We start from the raw sequence: 26292 nt of genomic DNA on the forward strand, positions 1-26292 counted from the left end.
TACACATTGCATTGATGATAGAATTACATACGCTACTGTTAAAAATTTGGGGTCAGTAAGATTTTTGAAAGAAATCAATACTTTTATTAAGCAAGGATTCATTCGGTTTCTGAGAAGTGACAGAAAAGACGTTCAAGCTGTTACACAAGGTATCTGTTTCACATAAATGCAGTTCTTGTGAACTTTCTATTCATTAAAAGAATATTGATAAATGTATCTGGTTTCCAGAAAAATGTACAATAATAAGAAATATTCTTGAATGATTTCTGAAGGATCATGTGGCAGAAGACTTGGAGTAGTGATGTTGAAAATTCAGCTTTGCATCACAGGAATAAATTACATTTTAAAATATTTTAAAATAGAAAACAGTTTTTTAAAATTGTAATATATTTGACAATATTACAGTTTTTGATCAAATAAATGCAGCCTTGGTGAGCATAAGATCGAGGGGGGAAGAAAATCTTACCAACCCCAAACTTTTGAACAGGCTGTCTGGCAGAGGACTGTAATTATTATCTTAACCCTGATTTCCTGAGAGATGCACAGTGATGATAATTTAAGCAACGCTTACATTGCTCTTTCTTCCATTGTCTGTTTTAAATCAGTCTGGATTCTGGGATTGATTTGTCTCAATTTTTATTTTCTGAATCTTTCATTTGCTGTGCCGTCATCCACATCGGTGGCTTGTGTACTGTCATTTTTGATGATCATCACAGATGTGATGCTCTGATGTAATGTCTGTAACGGACCGGAGCTTCTTTGCAGTCCCCAAGCTTATATTCTTAAGAACATGGTGTCACAAACACGTATCATCAATATTCACACACTGTCAGTTACATGATGCCAAATGGTTCTCCAGAAGCTGCATATATTTCTTCCTAATGCAGATACTTCCTGCACATAATGTTCCTCACTAATCCAAATATTTACTTAGTATGAAATAAGAGCTCTGTAGATGGGCCAGAAAAAGCCTGTCTGGCCACCTCCCAACTGCAGACAGACAAGAATAGAACGAGAACAAATGATTCCTGATAGGAAAAGAGAAATAAGGAGATATTGTGATAATAAGAATATATGAAAATAAAAGACTTTCAGTTGTCATTTTGCTGTAGTTTTTGTGGCCAAAAATGACTTTCTTGTGTATTTGCAGGTATATATCTGTCTGATCTGACCTACATCGATTCGGCGTATCCCTCCACCGGCAGCATTCTGGAAAACGAACAGCGTTCCAACCTGATGAACAACATTCTGAGAATCATCTCAGACCTGCAGAGATCCGTTGAATATGGTGCGTATCACATTGCGTGTTTGTTTACTTTGGCAAATGAACAGAAGTAACAGTGAATTCATTTCTCCCTCTGTCTCAGATATCCCAGTATTGCCGCATGTCCAAAAGTATCTCAACTCTGTTCGCTACATTGAGGAGTTACAGAAGTTTGTGGAGGACGACAATTATAAGTGAGCAGGAACTGCGTGTTTATTACATAATACACTACTAGTCAAAAGTTTGGAATAATTACTTTGAAAGAAGTGTCTTATTCTCACCATGACTGAATTTATTTGATGGGAAATGCGGTAAAAACAGGAATATTATGAACGACACGCAAAATTTCTATTTTGGAAACGGTTTCTATTTTTGCGATGTCGCGAGTGGATCAACAACATACAAACTATATCAATGATAATCTCTTATTATGTGCTTTATTCAATCCCAAAAGTGCCTAATGTAAGTTTGAATATCATTTTGCGTGACATTTATATCCATACTGAAAGCAACAACAGATAGTTTACGTCAGATCTTGAAAAAAAAGTTTAAAAACTGCGAACCAACAAGCATGTTCCATAACAAAGATGGTATCCGTCACTAAGTATGTACATTTAATCATGTTAAAAAGGTTTAATATTTATGATTTAGATCATTAACTTATCTATTTCATTGCGAGTGCAGTGCGCTTCCAAAGAGAGCCCGTCCACACACGCTTCTGATTGGCTGTGATATTTGATCGATTCTGTCGCATCGCGTTGTCGTGTCGCATCTGGTGTGTACAGCCAAACTGTTTGTCGCTGTAGCGTCGTGTGTAGTTAGGACACGGTGTCATAATATTTCACAATATTACAGTTTTTACTGTATTTTTAATCAAATAAATGCAGCTTTGGTGAGTATGAGAGACATCTTTAAAAAAAAAAAAAAAAAAATCGTAATTATTCCAAACTTCTGACCAGTAGTGTAAGTGTTTTAGTTTGTAACTGATACTCATGGTTGTATGTGTATCAGGTTGTCCCTAAAGATCGAGCCACCAGCTACCAGCACACCTCGCACCACTGCCTCTAGAGAGGACCTCACAGGTGAGAAACGCTTGCGGCCCACACACACTGACGCTAACCAGGCGTCATGCCATACAGCTCTTCTGAGTTATCCTAACCAGATGCAGCCATTATGTGACAACATTTCGTCAGACGTTTGGATTTTATTTATGTCGCGTCATGCTGGGTTTGCTCTGGCCACAGTGAAGTTCCATTGGTTCAGATTTTCCCTCCCCAAAGCTGAAAACCTACAGTGTCACACATTCTTGTTAATAATTAGTGTGTTTGCTGTTTTTGTGACACAGGTCCAGACACATCTGCGTCACCGTTATGTGGTCGTCGTGGTAATGTTGCTGAAGGTGCCCTGCCTAAAATCCCGCCGACGCCACCTTCACCCCGGAACCTCATCACCTACGGACACAGGAAGTGCCACAGCCTCGGCTACAAGTGCGTTTGATTCCTATCCTCCGTTCATTTGTATACATCACCCACTCCTTTGTGTCTGAGTTTATTCTGTCTACTTCAGTACCTTTAGTCATTCTTTGTGTTTATAGACAATAGTTGGAATTGGCAAGTGCTTCAAGTTATTTGTTTACTGAAAATTTGTGGAAACAATTGGCACTTAACATGAATAAGTAAAATATATAAATTACAAAGATATAAATCTCAAAACAAATGGTTTGTGAAATTTGGTGCTCGGAAATATGCATGCATGTATGTGTGTATTTATTTATTTATTTATTTATTTGTTGTTTTTATTTATGTATTTTAAATGAGGTGATATTTAAATGAGGTTTCATTTACAACTAGACAATGTACGAGGTGCTTTAAATCTATATATATATAGTATATAGAGCCCATATTCCTGAGACTGACGATCTTTTTTGTTTCGTTTCGTTTCAACAGATAAAATTTGTTTAAAATAAGATGTTCATCTTGAAAGTCCAAGTTTTAAGGATTGCTGGAATTGTATGATTGATTTTTAAAAAGGAAGTTAATTATTGAAAATAGTTTTACTACAATTTAATTAACATCAATTCAACAGAATTATGTTAAAATTATGATGTTGTTTATTGTTAGTCAAAAAGGTCAAGGCCTGAGTTGGAATATATTATTGGCAAGTGCCATTTATTTTCAGTGTTTTTTTTCTGACACCTCAGCACCAGCCGTACAATTTGGCATTGACAGAAATTTAGTTCTGTTTCTCCTCACAATCTAATTTCCATTCAGGCTACAAATCTGAATGGCCTGTTCCTCATGTCTTTTACCTCACTGCTTTTCTAGATTTGTATCATTAGTACAATTCATAGAAACACAAAAAAGAAACTCCCTGAAAAGTGTCTGCCTTATACAAGCTCTATATGCGATATTCTTCTGGTTTCTTTGCCAGATTTGTAATGTTTCAAACTTAACTTCATCTCTTTCCTGTGTGTGCTGCAGTTTTATCCACAAAACGAACACAGTGGAGTTTAAAAGCGCCACGTTCCCCAACGCCGGATCCAGACACCTGCTGGACGACAGCGTGCTGGAAAGTCACACTCCCACACGAGGGCAAGCAGAGAGCTCAACACTGTCTAGTGGCATTTCACTGGGTATAACACACACACACACACACACACACATAAAGCTACTGGATCATGGACTGGATCGTTCTTTTTTATGAATATATCTCATGATCTTATGATTTCAGGAAGCAGTGAAGGGTCGGAGCTCAGTGAGGAGATGTCTTGGCCTGCCTTTGAGAGGTGAGTCTTCTAAAACATACCCACTTGCAAACCCAGTCAAAGACAGTTACACACGCACGTACATGACCACATGCTTGAGTACATATGGACACAGCATGTCATCATGGAACATGCTGGAATCTAACGTAACCCTTCCCGCTCCCCACCAACCCTCCTTAACAGAGACTCTTCTAACGCTTCTCTTCATCATCATCATCATTAACTTAACACAATCACTTTTCTCTAATACAGCTTTTGATTCATTTATAATGCATTGACGAGCTCAAGTGTGACATAAACCTGCTTTGAGACTCTAGTTTCCCATAATTGAACACCTGGGCTAAAACAAGCTTCAGCATGTGAATGTAAAAGGACCTTTGCACTAGAATGTGTGTTTTTTGGCAGAGAAGAGTGTGTTCTGTGACCCTCAGCTGCCTGTGCTTTCCTCTGACCGCAAATGATCATCATATTCCCTCATTAGTGCTCTACCTCTATTGTAGCTAATGAGATAAACTTCCTGTAACAGGAACAGAGTATGAGAGAGTCATTTGTGATGGCCGCTGCTTACCATGCTGCATCAGGTGTACACAAACGCATCAGTGTGCACTAAATGCATTAATTATATCAGAGCCCCCTTTTCTGTCTCCTTCTGTGTTCTAAAAAGGTAGTCTGTTTAATATAAAAAATAGGAATTTAATTAATTACAACAAATCATATTTTAATCATTCGTATATTAATTGGACTATTTTGAGATGATCAAAATTAGCCGTTAACCCTGCCAGTTTGGCCAAGTAATAGAAGTGTAAATTCCAAAATCTGCCAATAGCCTTATTTAAAGCGTAATGCACAATTTCTAATTTTAAATATTTTTGAGAAAAAAATATGGTATTAATATATTTTTTTTTGTGCATTTTGTATTTATTAATGGATAATGCACAATTTTTGTTTTTAAATATTATAGTTAAAAATGTGGTGTTTATGTATTTATTATATTATATTTATTTGTTATTTCATTATATTATTTATTTATTTATTGTTTTATTTAATAGTTTTTACATGAATCTGGTTCAGCAGAATTCTGTGAATATTTATCGTCAAATATTTACAATGCAGTTCAAAAGATTTTTGTTAATGTTTTTGAAAGAAATTTCTTATTCTTACCCAGGCTTTTTTTTTTTTCTTTTTTGGGATCAAAAATGCTGTTTAAAAAAAATATATATATTATTGTGAAATATTATTACAATTTTATATTTTAATATTTAAAGGTTTTATTCCTGTGATGCAAAGCTGAACAGCCATTACTCTGAACATAGCCTTCAGTGTCACATGATCCTTCAGAAAATTTGGTGCTCAAATCTTAATATTTTTTAATGTATCTTTGATACATTTTTTCAAGATTCTTTATTTATTTTTTTAGCCATTTGTAACTAATGGGATATTGTATAGTCATTTTCGCAAAATAAGCACGTGGCGTCTTTGTTACTTTCTTTTTGCTATAATAGCTGGTTGACTCTATATTATGCAATAGTTATATTAAATATATTGACACTATATTGGTCATTGGTCACCCTGCTTTCTAGGTATTATATTTGTTATTGGAAAACCTATATCGCTGACCACGTATCGTGTGCCAACTGTTGGTGTAGACATGTTAGCCAGAGTCTTTAGACCACAGAAGGAGACTAAGAAAAGTCCAGGCTGCAGAGCTCTAGCACGGCCTGTACTGTGTGTTATGTGTGAGGGCTGTGACTGACCACTGCCCCGCTATGACTGACACTCTACAGGACTCGATTCTACCACTCTCTGGGCCCCGTCAGCAGAGTGGGCCGCATTTCCTGCAGAGGAGCACTCAGGCCCAGCAGGTAACTCAACAACCCTCCGACCCCCGCCGGGTCTCTCTCTGTCTGACTTACCCTGAACAACTGGGGAACTATCGCCGTCACCGTGTGCAGTGTGTGTTTTCTTGCTGTGGAATCAGGTGGTGGGCTTTTCTGAATCACGTGTGTGATGTTGACTCTTATGCTGCAGTTGTGGCTTGTTGCTACTAATCAAAACCCGCAAAAGCCACTGAAGCATCTCTTCTGATTGCTCCTGCTTTCTGTTCTCCAAACACACACACGGCTCCTCTCACCACAACGCTTGCTGCAGTGTTATAAAGAAACACATCATGGGAAAACGACATGGTCCTCTTTTGAAATAAGGGTTTGACCAACTAATGTTGATTTATTCCAGCCAATCCTAGATGTAGATGAGTTTGTTTCTTCACTGGAGAAATTTAGCATTACATCACTTGCTCACTAATGGATCCACTGCAGTGAATGGGTGCCGTCAGAATGAGAGTCCAAACAGCTGATAAAAACATCATAATAATCCACATGACTCCAGTCCATCAGTTAATGTATTGTGAAATGCTGTGAGTTTGTAATTTTGACAGAAACTTTTGATTTAGATTGTCATAGTCTTTTGACTAAAATGCCATTTCGTTTTAGTCATATTTTAGTCATTTGAATTTTTAGTTTTAGTCGACTAAAGATTTTAATCGACTAAATCTACAGTAGATTTAGTTGACTAAAATGGGTTTAGTTCCAGTCTAATGCATGAAATTTCCAAACTCATTTTATATTCCTGTAGAAAGCATCTATTAACGTGGTACAGTGATATGAATGATTCACTAAATGAATAAATAGTGCAGCCCTGCAGTTGGATAACTGCCAGATGTTTAACAAATAAATAGACTAAATAGCTATAACCTCAGATGCAGACCTACAGATAATGTAAATAATAAAGGGAACATTGCTCTCAGCAGAAAATTTGAAGTCTGACAGTAATTGTCTTGAAATTTATTGTTGAACGTGGTGAATTTGTCTCCCTCACAGAGAGCGTTTCTGTGTGGCTAAATTTATCCATTTTAAAATTCTGGTACTGGTGTTTTTAAAAAAATAAATAAATAAATAAATAGAAAGAGCTTGTTCAGTAATGAAGCACATGTGGTGCTCCTCATGGTTAACAGATGACCACCCACTTTTGCATATCAACAATTTTAATTTTTCGGTATTGTTATGTAGTTCACATCTGGCTGGATTACCCAATCATAACAGAGGTCATCTACAAACAGAAGTCTTAAAGGTGCAGTAGCCAAAGCAGGGTCTTTACAATATAAGAGAAAATGTTCATGGAAACAGAATTAAGAAAACAGAAGTGTGTTTACGAGAAATATGCTGATATACAGTAGTGTCAAGGCTTTAAGTTTGAGGGGGGTTTTTTTAGATCCTACTGTAAATGGAAAATAAACCAAAGCCAATTCAGTGAGACCGAACGACGAGACGGTAAAATAATCTTAAAGAATGTAAGGTTGTTCTTTTATTTGTAGATTTAGAAATAAATAATAAAGGAATGTTGTGTGGCTCTGAAATGTCTGTAGACAACATTGTAAGCGGTGGAATTGCTTTGTTTCTGTACTTGTGAAAAGAGAATGCTTTTGGCATTATGCAGTATTTTATTTAGAAAAAAATAAGATTAAAAAAATAAATAAAAATAAACATTTTATATATATATATATATATATATATATAATAATACATGTACCAGGCATAAACAAATAGTTCACCATTAAAGAAAGTCATGATTTACTCACCGTCATTTCGAATCTGTCACTTTCCTTACTGATGAAGAAGAAAAAAACAGTCATGCAGTTGGAAAAGATTGAAATTATAATTGATATTCAATGAGAATCTTAACTACTTGGCAGGTTAATGAGAGTTCATAGCTCAATCGCTGTTTTGAGATTTTTGTTGAATCAGTTGATCCAGTTCACTGTCTAAATTATTTATTTTTCCACAAATCAAAGTTCTTGGATTTATATCATTGACTTTATACGTGTTTTGAATGACATTAGGTTGAATAAATGATGACAGAATTTATTTTTGGGTGAACTTATCCCCTTAAGATGGATATTAGTCAATATTACCTATTCAGTTTTTCACAGTTCACTCATTTGCTTTCTTTTTCTCTCAGACACTTTCACTTTCTTCACATCATAACTCTGGGGTGTGGTTTTTAAAATATATTCACTTGATCTGTAAGTTTCTGTGTGTCTTTTTAAAAAAGTGTTACATGTCCCCCGTGTGTCAGTCAAGCCTGTGTGTGTGTGTGTGTGTGTAGCTCTGCAGAGTCGGAGGAGCTGGCGGTGCATCTGTACCCAGGAGCCGTCACAGTTCAGGGGGTCTTACGCAGGAAAACAGTCCTCAAGGAGGGCAAGAAACCCACGGTGAGAACACACCACCACTGCAACTCTTCATCTGTCTGCTGTACATAAACTCTCTGTGATCTCGATCACTCTCTTTTCTGTTATTTTCCAAAATGGTGCCAAATGCAAATAATAAAATGCAACTAAACACAATGCACTGTTAGCAAACCGAAATAAAGAAGGCCATTTACTTTTAAAAAAGAAAAGAAATATAAGATGAAAAATTGTTTCCACATATCTATTTATTGTTGAAAACAAAACCTGTGTATCCAATAAAATTCTATTTTGATACATGTTCATCTGACACTTTGCACAATATTACACTTTTTATAGTTATGTTATACTATATTTAGTGCTGTCAGTCGATTAAAAAAAAACAGATTAATCGCACTTTTTTTTTTTTAGATTAATCGTGATTAATTCCACCTAACATTTAAAATTTTTAAATATACTTTTATACTTGCATTCAGTTTTTAAATTAATGTAGAAAAAAGATAGTATATTTTTAATATTTGTTTAATGGCATCTTTTTTATGACTGAAGGCAAGCATCACTGATACCAATACTACAGATGTCTCTGACTGTTATTTTTTTCCTAATATTTAACCATTTGACAACAGTCATTCAGCATTACAGTATAATTGGGAGCTATCAATTTTAATATTTATTAGACTTTAAAAAATAACAACTTCTAAGTTAAGTGAACTTAAAACAATCTTCACGTAAACCCATTATAAATGTCATATTTAGTTACCTGTGCACTTCAGCAAGTAAGAAATATTCAGAAATTTGATAAAATTATCAAACACTAAATTCACTCTAAAAAATGCTGGGTTAAATATGGACAAGCCCAGCGATTGAGTAGTTTTCAACCAACAATTGGGTTAAATGTTTAACCCAACCTTCTGGGCACACTGTAAAAAAAAAAAAAAAACTTGTTCAGTTCATAAAACAAAAAGTTGAGACAAATATTGTTATAAGTTGAGAACTCAAAAATCTGCTGAAGCTGGGTTGCCTTAATTTTAAGTTGGCTCAACTTCTTTTTTTTCACAGTGCAGTAACACAACCGCTGGATCAAAACAACCCAATCGCTGGGTTTGTCCATATTTTACCCAGAGCTGGGTTGTATTTAACCCAGTATTTTTTTAGAGTGTGTGAATGAATTTTCAAAGCTACAAAAGTTATTGATTTCCTCTTTTTTTGTTTGTTCTTTGATTAACAGACATCACAGCATCTGTGTTATTAGGTTATTTGGCTGCTGTTACTTTAAGAACTGCCGCTACTGAATATTTTAACACTGTTAAATGTGAAAAATTAATCACCTGCGTTAATTTTCACAGCACTAATTATATTACGGTATATTACTATTGTAAATAAAAATGTAAAATAGTAATATTGTGAACACTTGGTAAAATTTTACATGGACAGTTTCATTTATTTGATTGAAAAATGGTATAAACAGTAATATCGTGAAATGTTATTACAATTTTAAATTACTGTTTTTTTTTTTTATTTATTATTATTTGAATATATTTTCAAATGTGATTTATGTCTGTGAAATTTTTGGGGAATCCGTGATACTTTTTTCTTGATTATTTGATGAAGAGTCAGCTCAAAAGAACATAATTTATTTGAAATAAGGGTAACACTTTACAATAAGGTTTATTAGTTAACATTAGTTAACAACATTAGTAAACATGAACTAAGAATGAACAATACTTCTACAGCATTTATTAATCTTAGTTCATGTTAATTTTAGCATTTACTAATGCATTATTAAAATCACAAGTTGTGTTTGTTAACATTAGTTAATGCACTGTGAACTAACATGAACTATCAATGACCAACTGTATTTTCATTAACTAACATTAACAAAGATGAATAAATAGTGTAATAAATGCATTGTTCATTGTTTGTTCATGTTAGTTAATACATTAACTAATGTTAATAAATGACACCTTATTGTAAAGTGTTACCGAAATAAGACATTTTTGCTTTCACTTTTGCGGAATAAATGTATTAATTTCTTTTTTTTTTTTTTTTTTTTCTCATACTAATCCCAGACTTTTAAGTTGTAGAGTATATAGCTTGATTTTACTTTTTTTTTTTTTTAACATTAAAATTTGGTTTTGTTGGGTCACTACTTGATGTCCAGTGTGAAATCAAAACCAGTTGGGATCCTTTGCTCGAGCGCATTTCTCCGTCTGCACTCCTCCATCTCTGTCGTTACGTCTCATCCCCTCTGCCCTCTCATCATAATCTGCACTTTCATCTTTTGCTCCACAGTCTCTCTTAACTGTCAGTCATTTCTCCATTAGCCCTATCAGACCCTGCGGTTTCCTCAGAGAGGAGTGTGTGAAGGGAGCCAAGGCAGTAAAAGATATTGCATTGAAGTCCAGTAATGGGAGCTGAGAGGCCTTTTAAAACCCACATCTTCCAGCACATACTTGATCTGCTACTAAATCTGCCTATCTCTGTCTTTCTAGACCTTTTACCCAAACATGCACGTACATACACTGGATAACTACATGCTTGTACAGTTTTGGCTCTGTTTTCTTGCATAAGCGTATAATTAAGTGAGTGCATCATTCGGTTAATCTTGATCGATATGTTGAGATTTCTTCTTGGCCTTCTATTTTACTTTATGCTTGCTCAGGAAATGTGTCTCACACACAAGCTTGATATATTATGCTTAGCTGACATTGTGGGGATTTTGTGCTTATGAAAGAAAGTTTTATATTTCAACCATGAAAATAAAACGCACTTATAGGCTTCCTATGAAGTGGTGTTTGTGGTAGTCGTCTGAAATTAAAAATGCGACTGTTGCACATTTAAGTCGGTGTATCTTTAATTATTGCACGTCTAATTTAACCAAGTTGAGTGGATGATAATTGTTTATGGTCAATGTATTTACTTCTCTGCACTAAATCTGAGAAAACTGCTCTGATGCGGGTATGTACGCTTCAGTGTTTGGACTAATGTTTGGTTTTTCTTGTATTGTCTGTAGGTGGCAGCGTGGACTAAGTATTGGGTGGCTCTTTGTGGTACTCAGCTTTACTATTATACTGCCAAGTCCCTCAAGGCCACCGAGAGGAAGCATGTGAGTCTCTCCACATTATTACAGATACCAACACACAGTAGTCTCACAAACCATAATGTTGCTTATTCTGGCAAAAAAATAAAACAAATAACCACATTTAAGAAGCTTATAAAAGATTAGGCCTATTTTAGGACTATTAAGATTTATATTTTTATGACTAAGCAATTGTTATTATAATTTTCAAGAAATTAACTTTAGTCTAATGTTATTTTTGATTTTAATTAATATAGTAATTGTTGTTATTATTATTATTATTATTAGATTAAAAATGATCAAACATTTACATTTTAAAATAAACTGGACATTTTTTTTAACAATGTAAAAAAGTGGTGTTCCTAACAAATCTTTTCTTAGTCCCACTTTGGACTAATAAAAACCCAAGTGCCCTCATTCCCTTGTTTCGTAGTGGTTCATCTATGACAGGGTTCCTCAAATCTTTCCCTGGAGGGCCAATCTGCTGCAGAGTTTAGCTCCAACCCTGATCAAACTCACCTACCTGTGATTTACTAATGATCTTGAAGACACTGATTAGCATGCTCAGGTGTGTTTGATTAGGGTTAGAGCTGAACTCGTCAGGAAAGTGGATCTTGTGAGCCAGATTTGAGGATCCCTGGTCTATGAGATTTGAACTGGCTGATTTTTAGAGTACAGTCCACGGGTGGTCCATCTGAAGCTGATGAAATGAAGACACCCTTCACATGAAAGGAAGAGAGCGTCACTGTGTCCTGCAGCCCGATGCGTCATCACATAATCACTTCAGTATGACACTGATGGGAGAATGCTCATTCTAATACCGTCCAGCAGGAGAGTTTGGGAGAGACAGGGATCCTGTAAGCCAGGAACAGTTACACTGAATGGACTCGATCAGACAGAAAGCCTTGGGTGGCGTTTGTAGAGATGAGATGCTGTCCTGGAGGTGTAGAGCAGGGAGGAAGAGTTGTTGGAGCCAGGAAGGATGCTAACCACAGCATGCCGGATGGCTGATTAATCAGGCTTCAGTGTTGAATGAGGGCAGATGTTTGCAGTCATTGGATAATGAGATGGATGACATCATCAGCTGTCACACATTATCAGTGTTAATGAGACGCACATGCCACTATCCAATACACATACACTAACAGATGTTTATACACACGCAGCTACTTGCTTACGCTGACTCTTGTGATACACGTGTGTTCAGGATTGTGCACAAGAATGAAGCCGAGCTGTATGTGGATATACTTATATTAAAACAGTTCAATTGAGTTTCATTTTTCAATTTAATTAATTAAATAATAATAAAAATAGGAAGTAGTAGTAATAATAATAATAATAATATTTTTTCAATATAAATATATTTCTTTAATCCCTTAATTGTCACCGTCCCGTATACAGGACGCCTAACTTTACTTCAATATATTACAAAAAAAAAATCCTAATCTAATCATGACAAACTATATATCATTTGAAAGGTCCAAGACGCCTAAATAGATATTTTACCACTGTTTGTTGTTAAAAATTATGTAGGAGCAGTAATAGATTAATTTATGACAAGAGTGCACCTCAAAACATATACACCATAACAAAATTCTATTAGTTTCCTTTTTTTCCAATCACGTTTTAGTGATCATCATATATTATATATCATTTGAAAGCTTAAAACCTCAACCTTAAAATATTTTAGCGGGCTCCTCCCCCTTAGTGGGAGGTGTCATATTCCAAATGTATTACGGACTTATAGAATCAAAACTTTTTATAATCTTGACAAAATACATATCATCGGTAAGGTCTGAGTCTAAAGATTCCATATTTGATGATAGGAGTAATACTGAGAGAGAAATGTATACATTTGTAACACAAAAATTCAATGGGGTTTGGTTGGCACCCGGTGGCTGTTTGTGGTATAACGCCTAAACAAAATTGCGTAGTAACCTCAATTTTTTTATATCAACTTCAAATTTGTAACACAGCTTATTTAGATATATGGCTTTAATTTTATGCCAAATTTGGATTAAAACCTATTTTGTAAAATATTTATTTTATATAAAATAAAATAAAAATAGTACAGTACATTTTCTTTACAGTAAATTTAAACTTTCATAACCCTTGAAACTTTCATTCAAGGGTTAAGAATTGTAATGCCATTTGATATAATTAGTATTTAAATGTTTATATTAAATAAAAATTAGATTAGAAGCATTTAATATTTTGACCCTAATTTCCTGTTATTTTATTTTCAGTATAATAATAATAGTAATAATAAATAAATATAATTTCAAATTAAATACATTTCAATAAGACTTATAATGCAATTTATTATTATTTAATTAGAAGAATTTTAATAATTATAAATAAATAAATATAAATAAATCATTTTGTACAAATTCATATTTGTAATTAAAATGGTTTAAATGTTTGTAAGTGTTTTAAGTGTTTATTAAAATACAACAATATTATTAGACACTTTTTAATGTTTTGACTAATTCTAATTTATAATAATAATAATAGCTGTAGTATTTCAAGTTAAATGAATGTCTATATAAATTATTAATTTGTAATTAAACTGTTTATATTTAAAAGATTAGAAGCATTTTAATATTTTGACTGCAATGTTCAGTTTTTATTACAAATAATAATAATAACAGTATTTCAAATGTATTAAATAAATTTCTGTACAAATCGCAATGCCATTAATATGATTTTTTATTAAAATGTTATATCGAATTTAAAAAAATAATAGTAATTCCAAAAGCATTTTAATTTTTTGACTATTTTTCACAGTTCAAGTCTACCGCCAGCAAAAGTGTTTCTGTTTTGGGCTTAATGGCCATGATGGCAGACGACCCGGAGCATCCCGACGTCTTCCTGCTGACCGACTCTGAGCATGGTGAGACAGCCAATCACAAGCCTTGTACTCGGACAGCAACCAATCACAAGTTTTGATCAAAGAGACATGACCTATCACTGAAATAAAGCCTGTTACAAAACATCTGTTCAGTCGATACTGAGAATTAGTATATGATAATATGCAGTTTTCTGCAATTATTCTTTTTGTGTGTGTGTGTGTGTGTGTGTGTGCGTGCGTGTGTGTGCCATCAGGAAACTCGTATAAGTTCCAGGCAGGGAACAGAATGAACGCTCTGCTGTGGTTCAAACACTTGAGTGCAGCTTGTCAAAGCAACAGGCAACAGGTGAGTGTGTGTGTGTGTGTGTGTGTTGATTTATTCAGCTCAGAGCGTTTTTATCTCAGTGTTCTTTGAAAATGCACCATATAAACCATTCAGTGCCCTTCGGTGTGCACTTAATGTAGAGAGCGTTTCCCAGCGAAGGCTGCATTTCTAAGCTAAATTGTAGATGTTAATTGCTCCTCGGGAGATACTATTGTGTTGAAATCCTTTGGGTTCAATAAATGTGGGAATATTTTGCTCTAACCTTCGGTTTTGAAGCTGCAAATCACTGACTGTTTCAGTGGGATCTATTAAACTAAAAACATTTCACATAATGGCGTTTTGAAACCTCTTGTTTCCAAGTACATTGGACAGACTGACCAACAAAACCATGTTGCATCAGCAGGTGTTTAGGTCTTCATTAAACTGAACAATGACACTGCCCCCTAGTGCTTGATTCTTACTAGACACTTCCTTCAAGTGCAGTGTTGAAGCTAGTTTGAGATGAGCTATTCATTATTTACAAGGGTTAAACTACAGTCAAGCTACTCTTTTATAAAAAGATGTTAACTACATTGCAAGCTAGAACTACAGCAATTATTAGTATGGCTTTTTAAATATGAGCCTATATGTATGTATATACAGGTATGTATGTATTTGTATGTGAATATGTATGTATGTGTATATATATGTATGTGTGCGTGTGTGTGATTTTATTTATTTCTGAATAAATAATGAATTCATTTTGAAGTACTAAATTAAACTTGAATATACTGTAAATTGATAAACTGTTCGGCGTGATGACGTTTAATGTCTCCGATAGCGCCTGTAGTCCCATTTAGCAACTTGTTAGCAACCGTCTCTTTTAAGAAATGTAACAATTCTGTGAACAAGTGAGATATATTTCAGCTGCGGCTTCAGCGTCTATTTAAAGTGTAGGGGGCGGGTGCTTTGAATTCTAGAGAGCATTTGATTGGACAGAAAGTTTGATGAGAAGATAAAGTATGATGCGATGTCAAAAAAATCGTTGAGCCGTTTTGGCGGAAGTGACGAACTGCAAGCTTTAAATGCTTATATCTTCTAAATGCAAATTTTGTCACTGTTTTGGAACACACTGGCATACAGAGAACCTTAAGACTAACATATTGATTCTAACACCCAAAAAAAACGTTTGATTGCATGGGGGAAAAAATTTACACCAAATACAACATAAATAATACCATAAAATATAATAAATAAATATTATGAAAATATAACAAATATTGCGTGAAATATTATTACAAAATAACTGTTTTCTATTTGAATATTTTTTTTTAATGTAATTTATTGATGCGATGCAAAGCTGAATTTTCAGCATCATTCTAATATGCTGATTTGCAAGGAACATGTATTATTTTTGTTAATGTTGAAAACAGTTTTAATAGTTTTGTGGAAACAGTGATACATTTTTTCCCAGGATATTTTGATGAAGAGAAAGTATTTATTTGAAAGAAATCTTTCTATAAATCGTTCATTTTTAATCATATGAATACATTTCATACATTTGCAGACATAGGTGCATATTTTGATTGCACTCAAACACTTTATTAGTTATAATTATAAACATTGCATTTCAAGTCCTTGGACTTTTGCTGGGATAGACATTTAATGATAGGACCTCATGGAACTTTCTCCAGAGTATTCACCATCTCAACTAGAATAGAATAGGCTAGTAGATATGAGTACAGGATCTTGTGAAATCTCACAAATCACTTTCAGATTTTCTCATTGTCACTTTCTCTTTTTCCATTTCAGGTCCCAGCGAATCTAATGTCCTTCGAATGAGTGAGACCGGGGCGAATCAAACACATGGAGAGCTCGTGAGCGGCTGGATGACAGGAGAGCAGAGGAATATGAGGATCGCTGGGGAAGGAGGAGAGGCCAGAGACAAATAAAAGAGCAAATGACTCGTGTTTTGTGTGCGTTGGAGCTTTTCCACTGCCATCACCCAGCCTGAACCCCACAGCAAACTCCTCGAGCACCACTGCCTTAACAAGCAGAGTGTGAGTGTATGTGTGTGTGTGTGTGTGAGAGAGAGTGACGCGATGCCCCCAGCAGGACCCGATTCCTCCTTCCTTTTACATTAATTTACACTTACATCTTCCATCCGATTCCCAGCAAGCAAGGAACTTGGATTCTTCTTGGGCTCTTCTTGAAGGACTCTTCATGGACCTCTGGAGTTTGTTTACACCTTCTTTACCTTATTTGTTGCTTGAGTTTTATGGTTGTAAATCTAATCAGTGCTCCTCCTTCTTTGACCAAACACACCCAGGACACTCTCCGGCTCTGCACAAGACGTTGATTGCGTCTTCACACACTTGAGTTAGGCTAATGCAAGCATGACACACGATTTTCCACAAACTGGTTCAGCTGCAGCAAATGGAAGTCCCTCGTTTATTAAAATACAACCAGAAAGGGCTCCGATACTCGACGAATTCCAGATGAAGAGAAACTCTTTATCTTCTGAATGTTTCTATTCAACTTCTGTGCTCTTTTATGGATTCTCCAACCTTCTTTTTAGCTCATATCAACACAAACACACACAAACATGTTTGTTTTGCTTAAAGGCACCCAAGATGTTCAAAACCAGGGTGTGTAGGAAGAAAAGATTGAGAATGGAAGAGCTCATCAAGCAGGAACAACAAGATGTTTGAAGCCACTCCTTTATGGTAAGACTCGTACAGCTTCAAAACATCTGCAATAAGCACACCGGTTTACACAGTTTCAGTCAAACAGCAAAAGAATCGTTTGTTCGCTTTTCGAGTCGTCTATGAGGACACACCTACGTAAACACACTTTTCAAGCTGTGAATGTTAGTGGGCGCAGACGTCAGTTGGTTTACATCCTCAAACTTGTATTTAGTCCCATTATATTTAGTTATATTTCCAATGGAATAGTGTGAATGGTGGGAATCGGAGCAGGAGATAAGGCACGGCTTGTGTTTTGCCTGCATCAATGGCCCACTGCTATTTTTATGTCTTTTGCTTTCATGTGGTTTTATTTTATGATTTTATTTCAGTATTACTGGGATAGTTGCACATGTCTAGACTATTTTAATTGTCTGTTACATTAACACGTTATGTATGTTTTTGTCGTTTTCATTTTGAAAGTAACGTCACCTCGACTTCTTCTTGTTTGCTCATTTAGAGAACAGCTTTATCAGTTTCTATTGGGAAACAGAGGTGTTGTCAATTAAGCTCAGAACTAACGATTAGCGTTCTGAGGTGTAACGGAGCAGGAGGCCTTATCCCGCCGGACCAGGATGTCTCAAGACGTTCGATTAGATGGGTCCATCTTTATCTTTCGATTTCACTAGATCCTCCTGTTCTTCTGTATTTCACGGACCAGTGTGTCTTTCCAGGCTCAGCTCTACTGTTTCCAGTTGTGTGGAACGGCAAAGTCGTTTTTCAAATGGGAAGATCTTGGGTAATAAAGGACATGAATCCAAGTTTGCTTGGATGATGATTGCAAGAAACTTCTTCCAGAGTGTCGAGATGCTGCAGCGTTTTTGTCCGACCGACAATAATAAACCAAATTGACATGAATAAACGGTAATGGAGGAGTTGGCAACTGGTTTATACTCGGCCTGACTTCAATAACAAGTTATCGCCATTTCCTTTGTGGTGTTTTTGTATGGGATTTGAGTGAAGATGATTGGACGCTGAGGTAGAGGATGGGAAACTGGCCATCTTGCATTGCTCATCTTCTTAAAACAATATTTTTGTAAGGTGTCTTTATCCTAAAAGGGAGGATTTTATAGGAAATGGGGCATCCAGCACAGGCAATATTGAGACATTTGGGAAATGCTGGTTGTGACAGGTTGGCTGATCTGGGGTGGTTTTTGTTTACATGCGTTTGTATTGTTCTGAGCCTTTAATATCAGGTATTAGCACTTTGGGTTGTAAAAAAGCTATCTGAAGCTCTGAGGGGAATAAAGCTATGGGAGTCAATCAGCAAAATGACACACTCGAAACGCTGTCGACAAAGTGTTTACATGATAAATGAACATGAATGTTATTTTGGTTCAAGCTGTGAAAGTCCCGTGAGGCTGGATTGTCATTTTTGAGCTGTTGTGAAAGCACAGGCAGAAAAGTTTCAGAAGATCTTGACCAACCACATGAACTCGGCACCAAGAGTTAAAGGAGAAAGTGTTGAAATGGGAATTTTTCTTAAAAAACGAAGGGGAACATCACGTCAGACATTTTACTGAAATGAGTTATGCATCTTGACAAGTCTCCAGCCTTTTCCAGCAGGGACTTGGACCAAAGTAAATTATGATACTGTTGGTTCTGTGGCATTTTCTAGGTTTATTTCTCTAAACGTTTGGATGAGGGTTGGCGTTATGGAATAGTATGAGCTAGAAACTGTATGGTTAATAAATGGAGACAGAAGAACGGTGGGAAACGTGATTAAGCTGCCTCTGTTATCTAATACATTTTCTGGATTGTTTTTGTTCCAGTTGTTTATTATTTCACACTACACCTCTTTCTCTCTCTGTCTCTCTTTTTTGTGAACAATAATGAAATAGTTTTAATGAAATTGTCCATGACATTTAGTTCATGGATGTTTTTCCCCCTAACTACAGTGATGATAAATGTTATTTTTGTTGTTGCTGGTTTGTCTTTTTTTCCTTTACAGTTAATGTGTTACGTTCAGTCTTTTCAGTGAGATTCTCTGTATCTCCAACATACTTTGTACTATTCGGTTTCACTGTCTTTATATGTACAATGCGTATAATATCACACACACGATATTGACAGATGGACTTCTCATCTTCTCTGCCACTTTCTTTGGCTGTTTGAACTTCACCGCATTACTTGTTTTATGTGGTGGTGTATTGCAACGGACTGATACAGATTTGTAGTGAGTTGTTTAAGAAATGATTTTGCTTGCGTGTGTGCGTGTCTCACTCTGTGCCATCCTGTGTCACCTGCTCCCACCCACCTTATAACCTCTCTGTCTGACCCCATGACCCAGGGTAGCGCTATGACCTTTGACCTGAGAGATGTGCTCCTGGGTTCCAGACAGGACAAAACTAATAAACACTTTTGGTTGTATGTTTTTTAATCCAGTGGTCCCTGTGTCGTCTTTTGGCATTGCATATGAATGTAATTACAGCAAGGCATCCCAAAAAGTAATCATCATGAATTTTAATATCTCTTTGATCAGAGTTAATATAGTTTTATTTTATAAATTTTTTTTCATGTAACACTGAGGTCACGTGACAGCAATGTACCATATTACTAATGTGTATCGTTGCACACTGTATACAATATAAGCAGTGTATACACTACAAGCGATATGCTATTGATTCTGAGCATCACTTGCGTGTGGTACAACTCTGTAGTCTCTACTGTTAAAGTAAAATAAGTGATTCTTTATAAATCTCTGCATCTAGATATGCTGCTCCACTTTTAAATGTGTGATCCTTTGATCCTGTCAGTGGGTATTTTTAGCTGCATTTACAGTGTACAGCAAACTGTACTGCTCAAGGAATGTACACAGGGAGGTGGAGGAGGACAGAATGTTTTTGATATCCTTTGGTGTGAAAAAGCTACATTTTATACAAAAAGGGCTTCACTAGATGGGTTTTGTTTTGCAGTAAACACAAAAGGAGTTTTGCTACAATTCCTTAGGCTAAAGGCAGAGGGTGGTGACTACAGCTGTCAAGCTCTAAGAAGGACAGCACAGAGTCTTATGAAGTCATTAGAGTTTATTGTGAGGAATCGACAAATTAGTCGTTCACTAAAAATCTTTTTTTTTTTTTAAATGTTATGTTTTGGCTTTACGGTTCAATTCAGTTTTGTTGCATTTCAGACAATTAGGCAGGAAGAAAGAAATAAATGAAGGTTTGGAAGAGCATGACTCATAAGGATGAGTAATTGATGACAGATTTTTTGTTTATGGATAAAGAAGGATTCACGCCAAAATAGAATTCCTGTCATCATTCACTCACCCTCAAGTTGTTCCAAACCTGTATGAACTTCTTTCTTCTGCTAAACACAAATGATATTTTGAATAATGATGGGTATCCAAACAGTTGCTGGTAGTCATTGATTTACATTGTATTTGTTTCCCTACTGTGTATTTCAATGGCTACCAAGAACTATTTGGTAACCCACATTCTTCAAAAAAACAAAAAACCTCTTCTTTTGTGTTCAACAGAGGAGGTTTGGAATGGCGTTTGGGTAAATGATGATAAAATTGTGATATTTTGGGTAAATTATGCCTTTAAAGGTGTAGTTTAACCAAAAATTTTAATCCTACCATGTACTTACCCTCACGTCCTAAGATATATATTTTTCAAAAATGCATCAAGATCTGTTTTTTTTTTTTCTTCATATAATGGAAGTCAATGAAAACCAAAACTGGTTGGTTACGGTTACTTTGGAAATGAATACATTACAAGTTACCCGATTTAAAATGTAATAAGTAGTGTAATTATCTGTTACTTTATTAAAGTAATGTAACTGATTACATTTGATTACTTTTCTAAAGGATGTTCAAACTTATTGAAACATTAACAGTTGTACTGAAACATTTAAAGCAGGCAGCGTTAAAAAAATCTGACTTTAGCACCTCTGTTTGCTTTGAGATCACTCTGAGCTTAAATACAGATTTAATATATATATATATATATATATAGTTTAATAGTTATGATGCTGTTTTTTGAAATCAAATCCTTGCATAGAGGAAACACCAGCATTTAACAATGCTTTATAAAAAAAAAAAAAAAGGTTAATCTTTAAAAATATATATAAATAAAACATACACATAAACCCAAATAGGAAATAAAACCGTTATCAAATAAGCATGTCCTGTATCCTAAAGTCCTGAAACAATTGAAATTTTGGTAAAGAAATCAATCAAACCTGTATGTGTGTGAAAATATTCATATGTAGCCCCCTTTGTTAACAGTTAAGTAACTGTAATTTAATTACACTTTTTTTTTTTTTTTTTTCTGGTTACACTTTATTTTAAGCTGTCATTGTTACAGTGTAATTATACATTTAAGTACCGAGTAATATTAACTACATGCACTTACTATATGGTTAGGGTTAGGATTAGGGTTTGTTTTAGGAATACCTGCGTGTAATTACGCATAATTTATTGTTATTACAATAGTATAGCCTACACAACGTGTGTAACAAGGACACCTTAAAACAAAGTGTTACTTTTTTTCCCTCAGTAACTGTAACAATTACAGTTAACATTTATTTTGTAAGGCAAGGCAAGTTTATTTATGTAGCACATTTCATACGCAGTGGTAATTCAAAGTGCTTTACATAAAAGTAAGTGAAATAGTCACTGAAAAAAACAAGGAAACGATATAAAAATTGATTTAAAATGAATTTAAAACCGTTAAAAATAGAAAATGATTATGCATAAAATGCAGTGCAGTCAGTTCGGACGTAGCTCAGTGCTTATTCAATAAATGCACAGCTAAAAACAGATGAGTTTTGAGTCTGGATTTAAATTTTTTAGCTCATCTGATCTCTTCTGGAAGGCTAATTAAATTGCGTAATTCAGTTACATGTAACTACTTGCTCCCCAGCACTGGTGCTTACCAGAATTTCTGAAATAACTTTTGTGCTCCGCAGAAAGTCGCACAGGTTTAGATCGACACGAGGGTGAGTAGAATTGACCTTTTCGGTGAACTGGAAGCTTTTGTTTGTTTTTCTTTCTCTCACATTCATCATGACACAATGTAAGAAATGTTATGGATCGATGTTATTAATATGGACGTTTGATCACAGCTGTAGAGTAGTTCTGTGTGATACTTCCCCCTGCTGTTCAGCGTTAAGAGACAGTCAAGAAGAAAATACTGTATGTATATGTAACTATGTATACTTTATTTATTTATACATGTATACAAAATCTATGTCATATCAACTATTCTTCGCATTATGAGTTAAATAGTTTAGAAATTTTGGTGTGTTTATTCTAAATGTGTGACATTTGAAACAACTACCGAAATTTTTAGAGGAAAAACGTCGCACAATGCCGATAGTTATATAGCATTATTTTTCATTCCCCTTTTATGCCTTTCACAATCATGAACACTATCAGACTCTCTCTCTCTCTCTCTCTCTCTCTCTCTCTCTCTCTCTCTCTCTCTCTGTGTGTGTGTGTGTGTGTGTGTGTGTGTGTGTGTGTGTGTGTGTGTGTGCACACGCAGTCAGGAAGAGCCACAGAGAATCAGACACAAACAGCCAGCAGCAGCGATGAATGGAGCCTGACCCACAAGCGGCTGGATATTGACGATAAACGTATCTCGGAAGTGTCTTGGGGTTTTTCTGTTGAAATGTTTCGTTAGTAGCTCAAGGGTGAGTCGATGCCTTTAAATGTCACGGTTTCACTGTTGTTAGCCTGTTAGCCGTACGGATATGCTGTGACTAAAAACTAGGACTTCAACTCACTAACAGCAACTGCAGATACTCATATATAGAGGTACACCTACGGTGAGCTCAGAACGGTGTCGTTGGATTATATCTTTGGTTATTTCATCGCTATAATATGAAGAAAACGAGGGAATTCTGAGCTAGCTGGCTAACCGTCGTTAGCACTCTCGCTTGTAAAATACATAATGGCGTGAGAGCTTAATTTGACACACTTTCACTATTCATTTTTAGTTGTTAAACAAACTGTTTTTATGTCAACAGGTTACTTATATTTGTGTAAATGTAATAAAAGTCAATACTAGGTGTGTTTAAAGGTTTGACAGCTGCGGTCCGGTCAGTCTAGCGGCGCCTTACTGACCGTCTTAAATGTAAAAGCTGGTGTATTTGCATGTATAACTTTACACTTGAAGCTGTTTGTGTAGTAGGTGTGATAAATGTGTGTTAGCGTGTAGCTGGAGTTCATATGAATGGCTGATTGTGTATCATTAGTGCCTGCGTGGCCAGGATATGCTGCAGGCGGTCCACCCAGTCTCATGATGAATGTACACTTGCTCACCTGCCTGTGTCTTATGAGGAGATACATGTCTTCAGACCGATTACTTGACTAAAGGCCAAACATCTGCAGAGATCTGGGCTGGTGTGTGAATCAGAGCTTCTTGCATGGATAATACACATTTTGTGTGTGACCGCACTTCTCTGTTAGAGGTACATGTGAGAACATTTCCAGAGTTTGTGAGATGGGTGTTGTCAAGAAGACCACTGTGCTCCTCAAGAGAGACGTGTGAGATCTCTGGAGTCCTGTGCTTCTGGACTACTGCATTGACCCTTTTCTTATTTCAGGGTTTTAAGAAGCGGAAATCATCATAGTTTGGTGAACAGAAGCTACAGCAGATATCATTTTTGCATTCCATTTACTCCAATAGCAAAAGAAAAGGGAAAAAAAAGATAGTGTTTCTATGACTTTCTAAAAGAGGAAAAAATCTGAGGGAGATTGATTACAGTTGTCAGGAAAGAGAAGGATTTTGCTGTCACTCCCTCAGGCGCTGTATTAGAAACAATTTAATGCCAAGGTAATATAATACAAAGTATAGTATTATAAATGTACATTGTTAAACGCTAAAATGTGGAGCTATAGGGACACATCACATTCTATGGAAAGGATCCATAAATTAAAAAAAATAAATAAATAAAAATATATATATATATACACACACACACACATTTTATTTATTTGTCAAGCAATATCGCAACATCGGTTACATAAACTGTTGTTCATATTTTTGGATTCAGTACTTTTTAAGAAATTAATGTTTTATTCAGCAAGGAACATATAATTTACCAAAAAATAAGTAAATAAAATAACAGTAAACCTAATTAGTGTTACAAAATTTCTATTGAAAATAAATGCTGTTCTTTGCATATTCTGTTTATCAAGCAATCTTTAATCAATGCGTCAGGGGTTTTGTAAAAACATAAGCAACACCACTGATTTCAGCTTTGATAATAATAATTAAGAATTTAGAATAATAACTTCTTGAGTAGCAAATCATCAGAATAATTTCTGAAGGATCATGTGACACTGAAGACTGGAGTAATGATACTAAAAATTCAGCTTTGCATCACAGGAATAAATTACATTGTAAAATATATTCAAATATAAACGGTTGACATTGAGAGCAAACTTTTGAACACTCAGCTTTCACTTCTCTCTGCTCACATATACTCTGGTCCAGAACACTAGTGAAGTGTTCAGTTGGACTAAATATCGGCACTCTTGGAGTACCACTTGACCAAACCAATTTGAGAAGCCTAACTGCAATAATAGCTGGAAATTATGCAGCTATAATGAAACTCCATGACAGATAACTTGACCTTTGTGACGTATTTAAATAAGCAGAATTCACAACAACAACATTCAGTGAATCACACAAAACCCATTTATATGTTTACAATGCATAAAAGTGCATGCACATAATAAGATTTAGTGGCCTGAAACTCTCAAACTGACTCCATAACAACATCCTTGTTATTGAGCCCTGGATCGGCACTTGTCATGTGACTCCAGTCTAAAGAAATGTCTATTTTTGCTCTTCACAAAGGCACCAGAGAGTATCGATGCAGATCAATATAGCATTAGGAAAGAAAAAAACATTGCATTGTGATTTTTTTTTTTTGTCTCATGTAATGTTCTATAATCAAAGCAATGTGTTTTGTGGATGTCTGCCAAAAGTCTGCCTTTATTCCGCTGTCATGAGTGGGCTGATCCCACATACTAGATATAAGAGAGCAGAGCACAGTAGTAAATGTGTATGTGTGTTTAGTAGAAGTCTTTGGAGTGCCAGCGCTCTCAGACCCAGATAAGCCCCAGGCTGAGATCAGGAAGCGTTGAGAGTGTGTTGCTCTGTGTTTGTCAGGGCTCAGCACCGCAGTCTGTTTGAGCCGATATTCTGCTGCCTCTCTCTTTCACTTTAATGTAGACCCTGAGATCCGTCAGGAATGTTGCATGTGTTTGAGGCTATGCATATTGATTGCTGGCATTTGTTGAGATTTTGTTGAGTTTGTCCTTTTGTGAGCAGTGGAGCTAAAGGTTTTGAAGTTTGCTATCTTTGGGTGTATGTTTGAATAAATCTTTAATTTATACTGAAATGTAATTATGGCCTCTGTTTGTTGTTATAAGAGTGTTAGTCAAGATGTCCTTGAATGTGAGCCATTTAGAGTACAATTCATCATAGTAGTTTTTTTTTTTTTTTTTTTTTTATAGCAAGGATGCATTAAATTAGTTTAATTCCTCAATTAGTTTTCGCTGAGGGCCGAATTCTGCCAACAATATCAAGCCAAGGGGCACTGACACACACACACACACATATATATATATATATATATATATATTTTTTTTTTTTTTTTGTTATTATTATTATTACAATTATTATATTATTGTTGCTTTTGTTAAAATAGACACAAGATGGTCACAAGATAAATATTCAGATTTTTTCCCCCAGTAGTTTATTTAGATAAAAAGTATCTTTTCCATGTAATTTTTGTCCTAACCACCCGCGACAGGTTATGATTATGTGCTTTATTCAATGTTAAAAGTGTCTAATGTGAGTTTGAATATTATTTTGGGTGAGGTTTATAGCCATAGTGAAAGCAACAATAGATATTTTACCTCATATCTTGAAAATAAATGAAAGCAAACTTATGTTAAAATCACTGCAAACCAACATCCATAACAAAGATGGTATCACTCACTCACTCAAAACTGTTCAGTCCATTCACATTTGAATCATCTATTTTCCGTGTCCACTTTTCTTTTCTTCACACTTGCCATGTT

The 26292-nt window shown here is 35.3% G+C and overlaps 2 protein-coding genes across 7 annotated transcripts in view; both read left to right on the forward strand.

The window, feature by feature from the left end:
- Positions 1-19626, forward strand: part of ralgps2 (Ral GEF with PH domain and SH3 binding motif 2) — a 123256-nt gene extending 103630 nt beyond the window's left edge. For 2 of the 5 annotated variants that reach the window (XM_058756826.1, XM_058756828.1), the window contains exons 10-21: positions 1151-1288; positions 1368-1458; positions 2276-2346; positions 2610-2751; positions 3745-3896; positions 3995-4049; positions 5813-5890; positions 8160-8295; positions 11282-11374; positions 14135-14240; positions 14453-14544; positions 16315-19626. In XM_058756826.1, the coding sequence (XP_058612809.1) occupies positions 1151-1288; positions 1368-1458; positions 2276-2346; positions 2610-2751; positions 3745-3896; positions 3995-4049; positions 5813-5890; positions 8160-8295; positions 11282-11374; positions 14135-14240; positions 14453-14544; positions 16315-16344 (1184 nt within the window). In that variant the 3' untranslated portion in view covers positions 16345-19626. The remainder of the gene's footprint in view (positions 1-1150; positions 1289-1367; positions 1459-2275; positions 2347-2609; positions 2752-3744; positions 3897-3994; positions 4050-5812; positions 5891-8159; positions 8296-11281; positions 11375-14134; positions 14241-14452; positions 14545-16314) is intronic. The other 3 variants (XM_058756829.1, XM_058756830.1, XM_058756831.1) reach the window with 3 other exon arrangements.
- A 3085-nt stretch (positions 19627-22711) lies between these two features.
- Positions 22712-26292, forward strand: part of fam20b (FAM20B glycosaminoglycan xylosylkinase) — a 41504-nt gene continuing 37923 nt past the window's right edge. For both annotated transcript variants that reach the window (XR_009267562.1, XM_058755692.1), the window contains exon 1: positions 22712-22886. The gene's annotated coding sequence lies outside the window, so the exon portion shown is untranslated. The remainder of the gene's footprint in view (positions 22887-26292) is intronic.

The sequence above is a fragment of the Onychostoma macrolepis genome, chromosome 20 (genome assembly GCF_012432095.1).
Source record: "Onychostoma macrolepis isolate SWU-2019 chromosome 20, ASM1243209v1, whole genome shotgun sequence".
Classification (NCBI taxonomy): domain Eukaryota; kingdom Metazoa; phylum Chordata; class Actinopteri; order Cypriniformes; family Cyprinidae; genus Onychostoma; species Onychostoma macrolepis.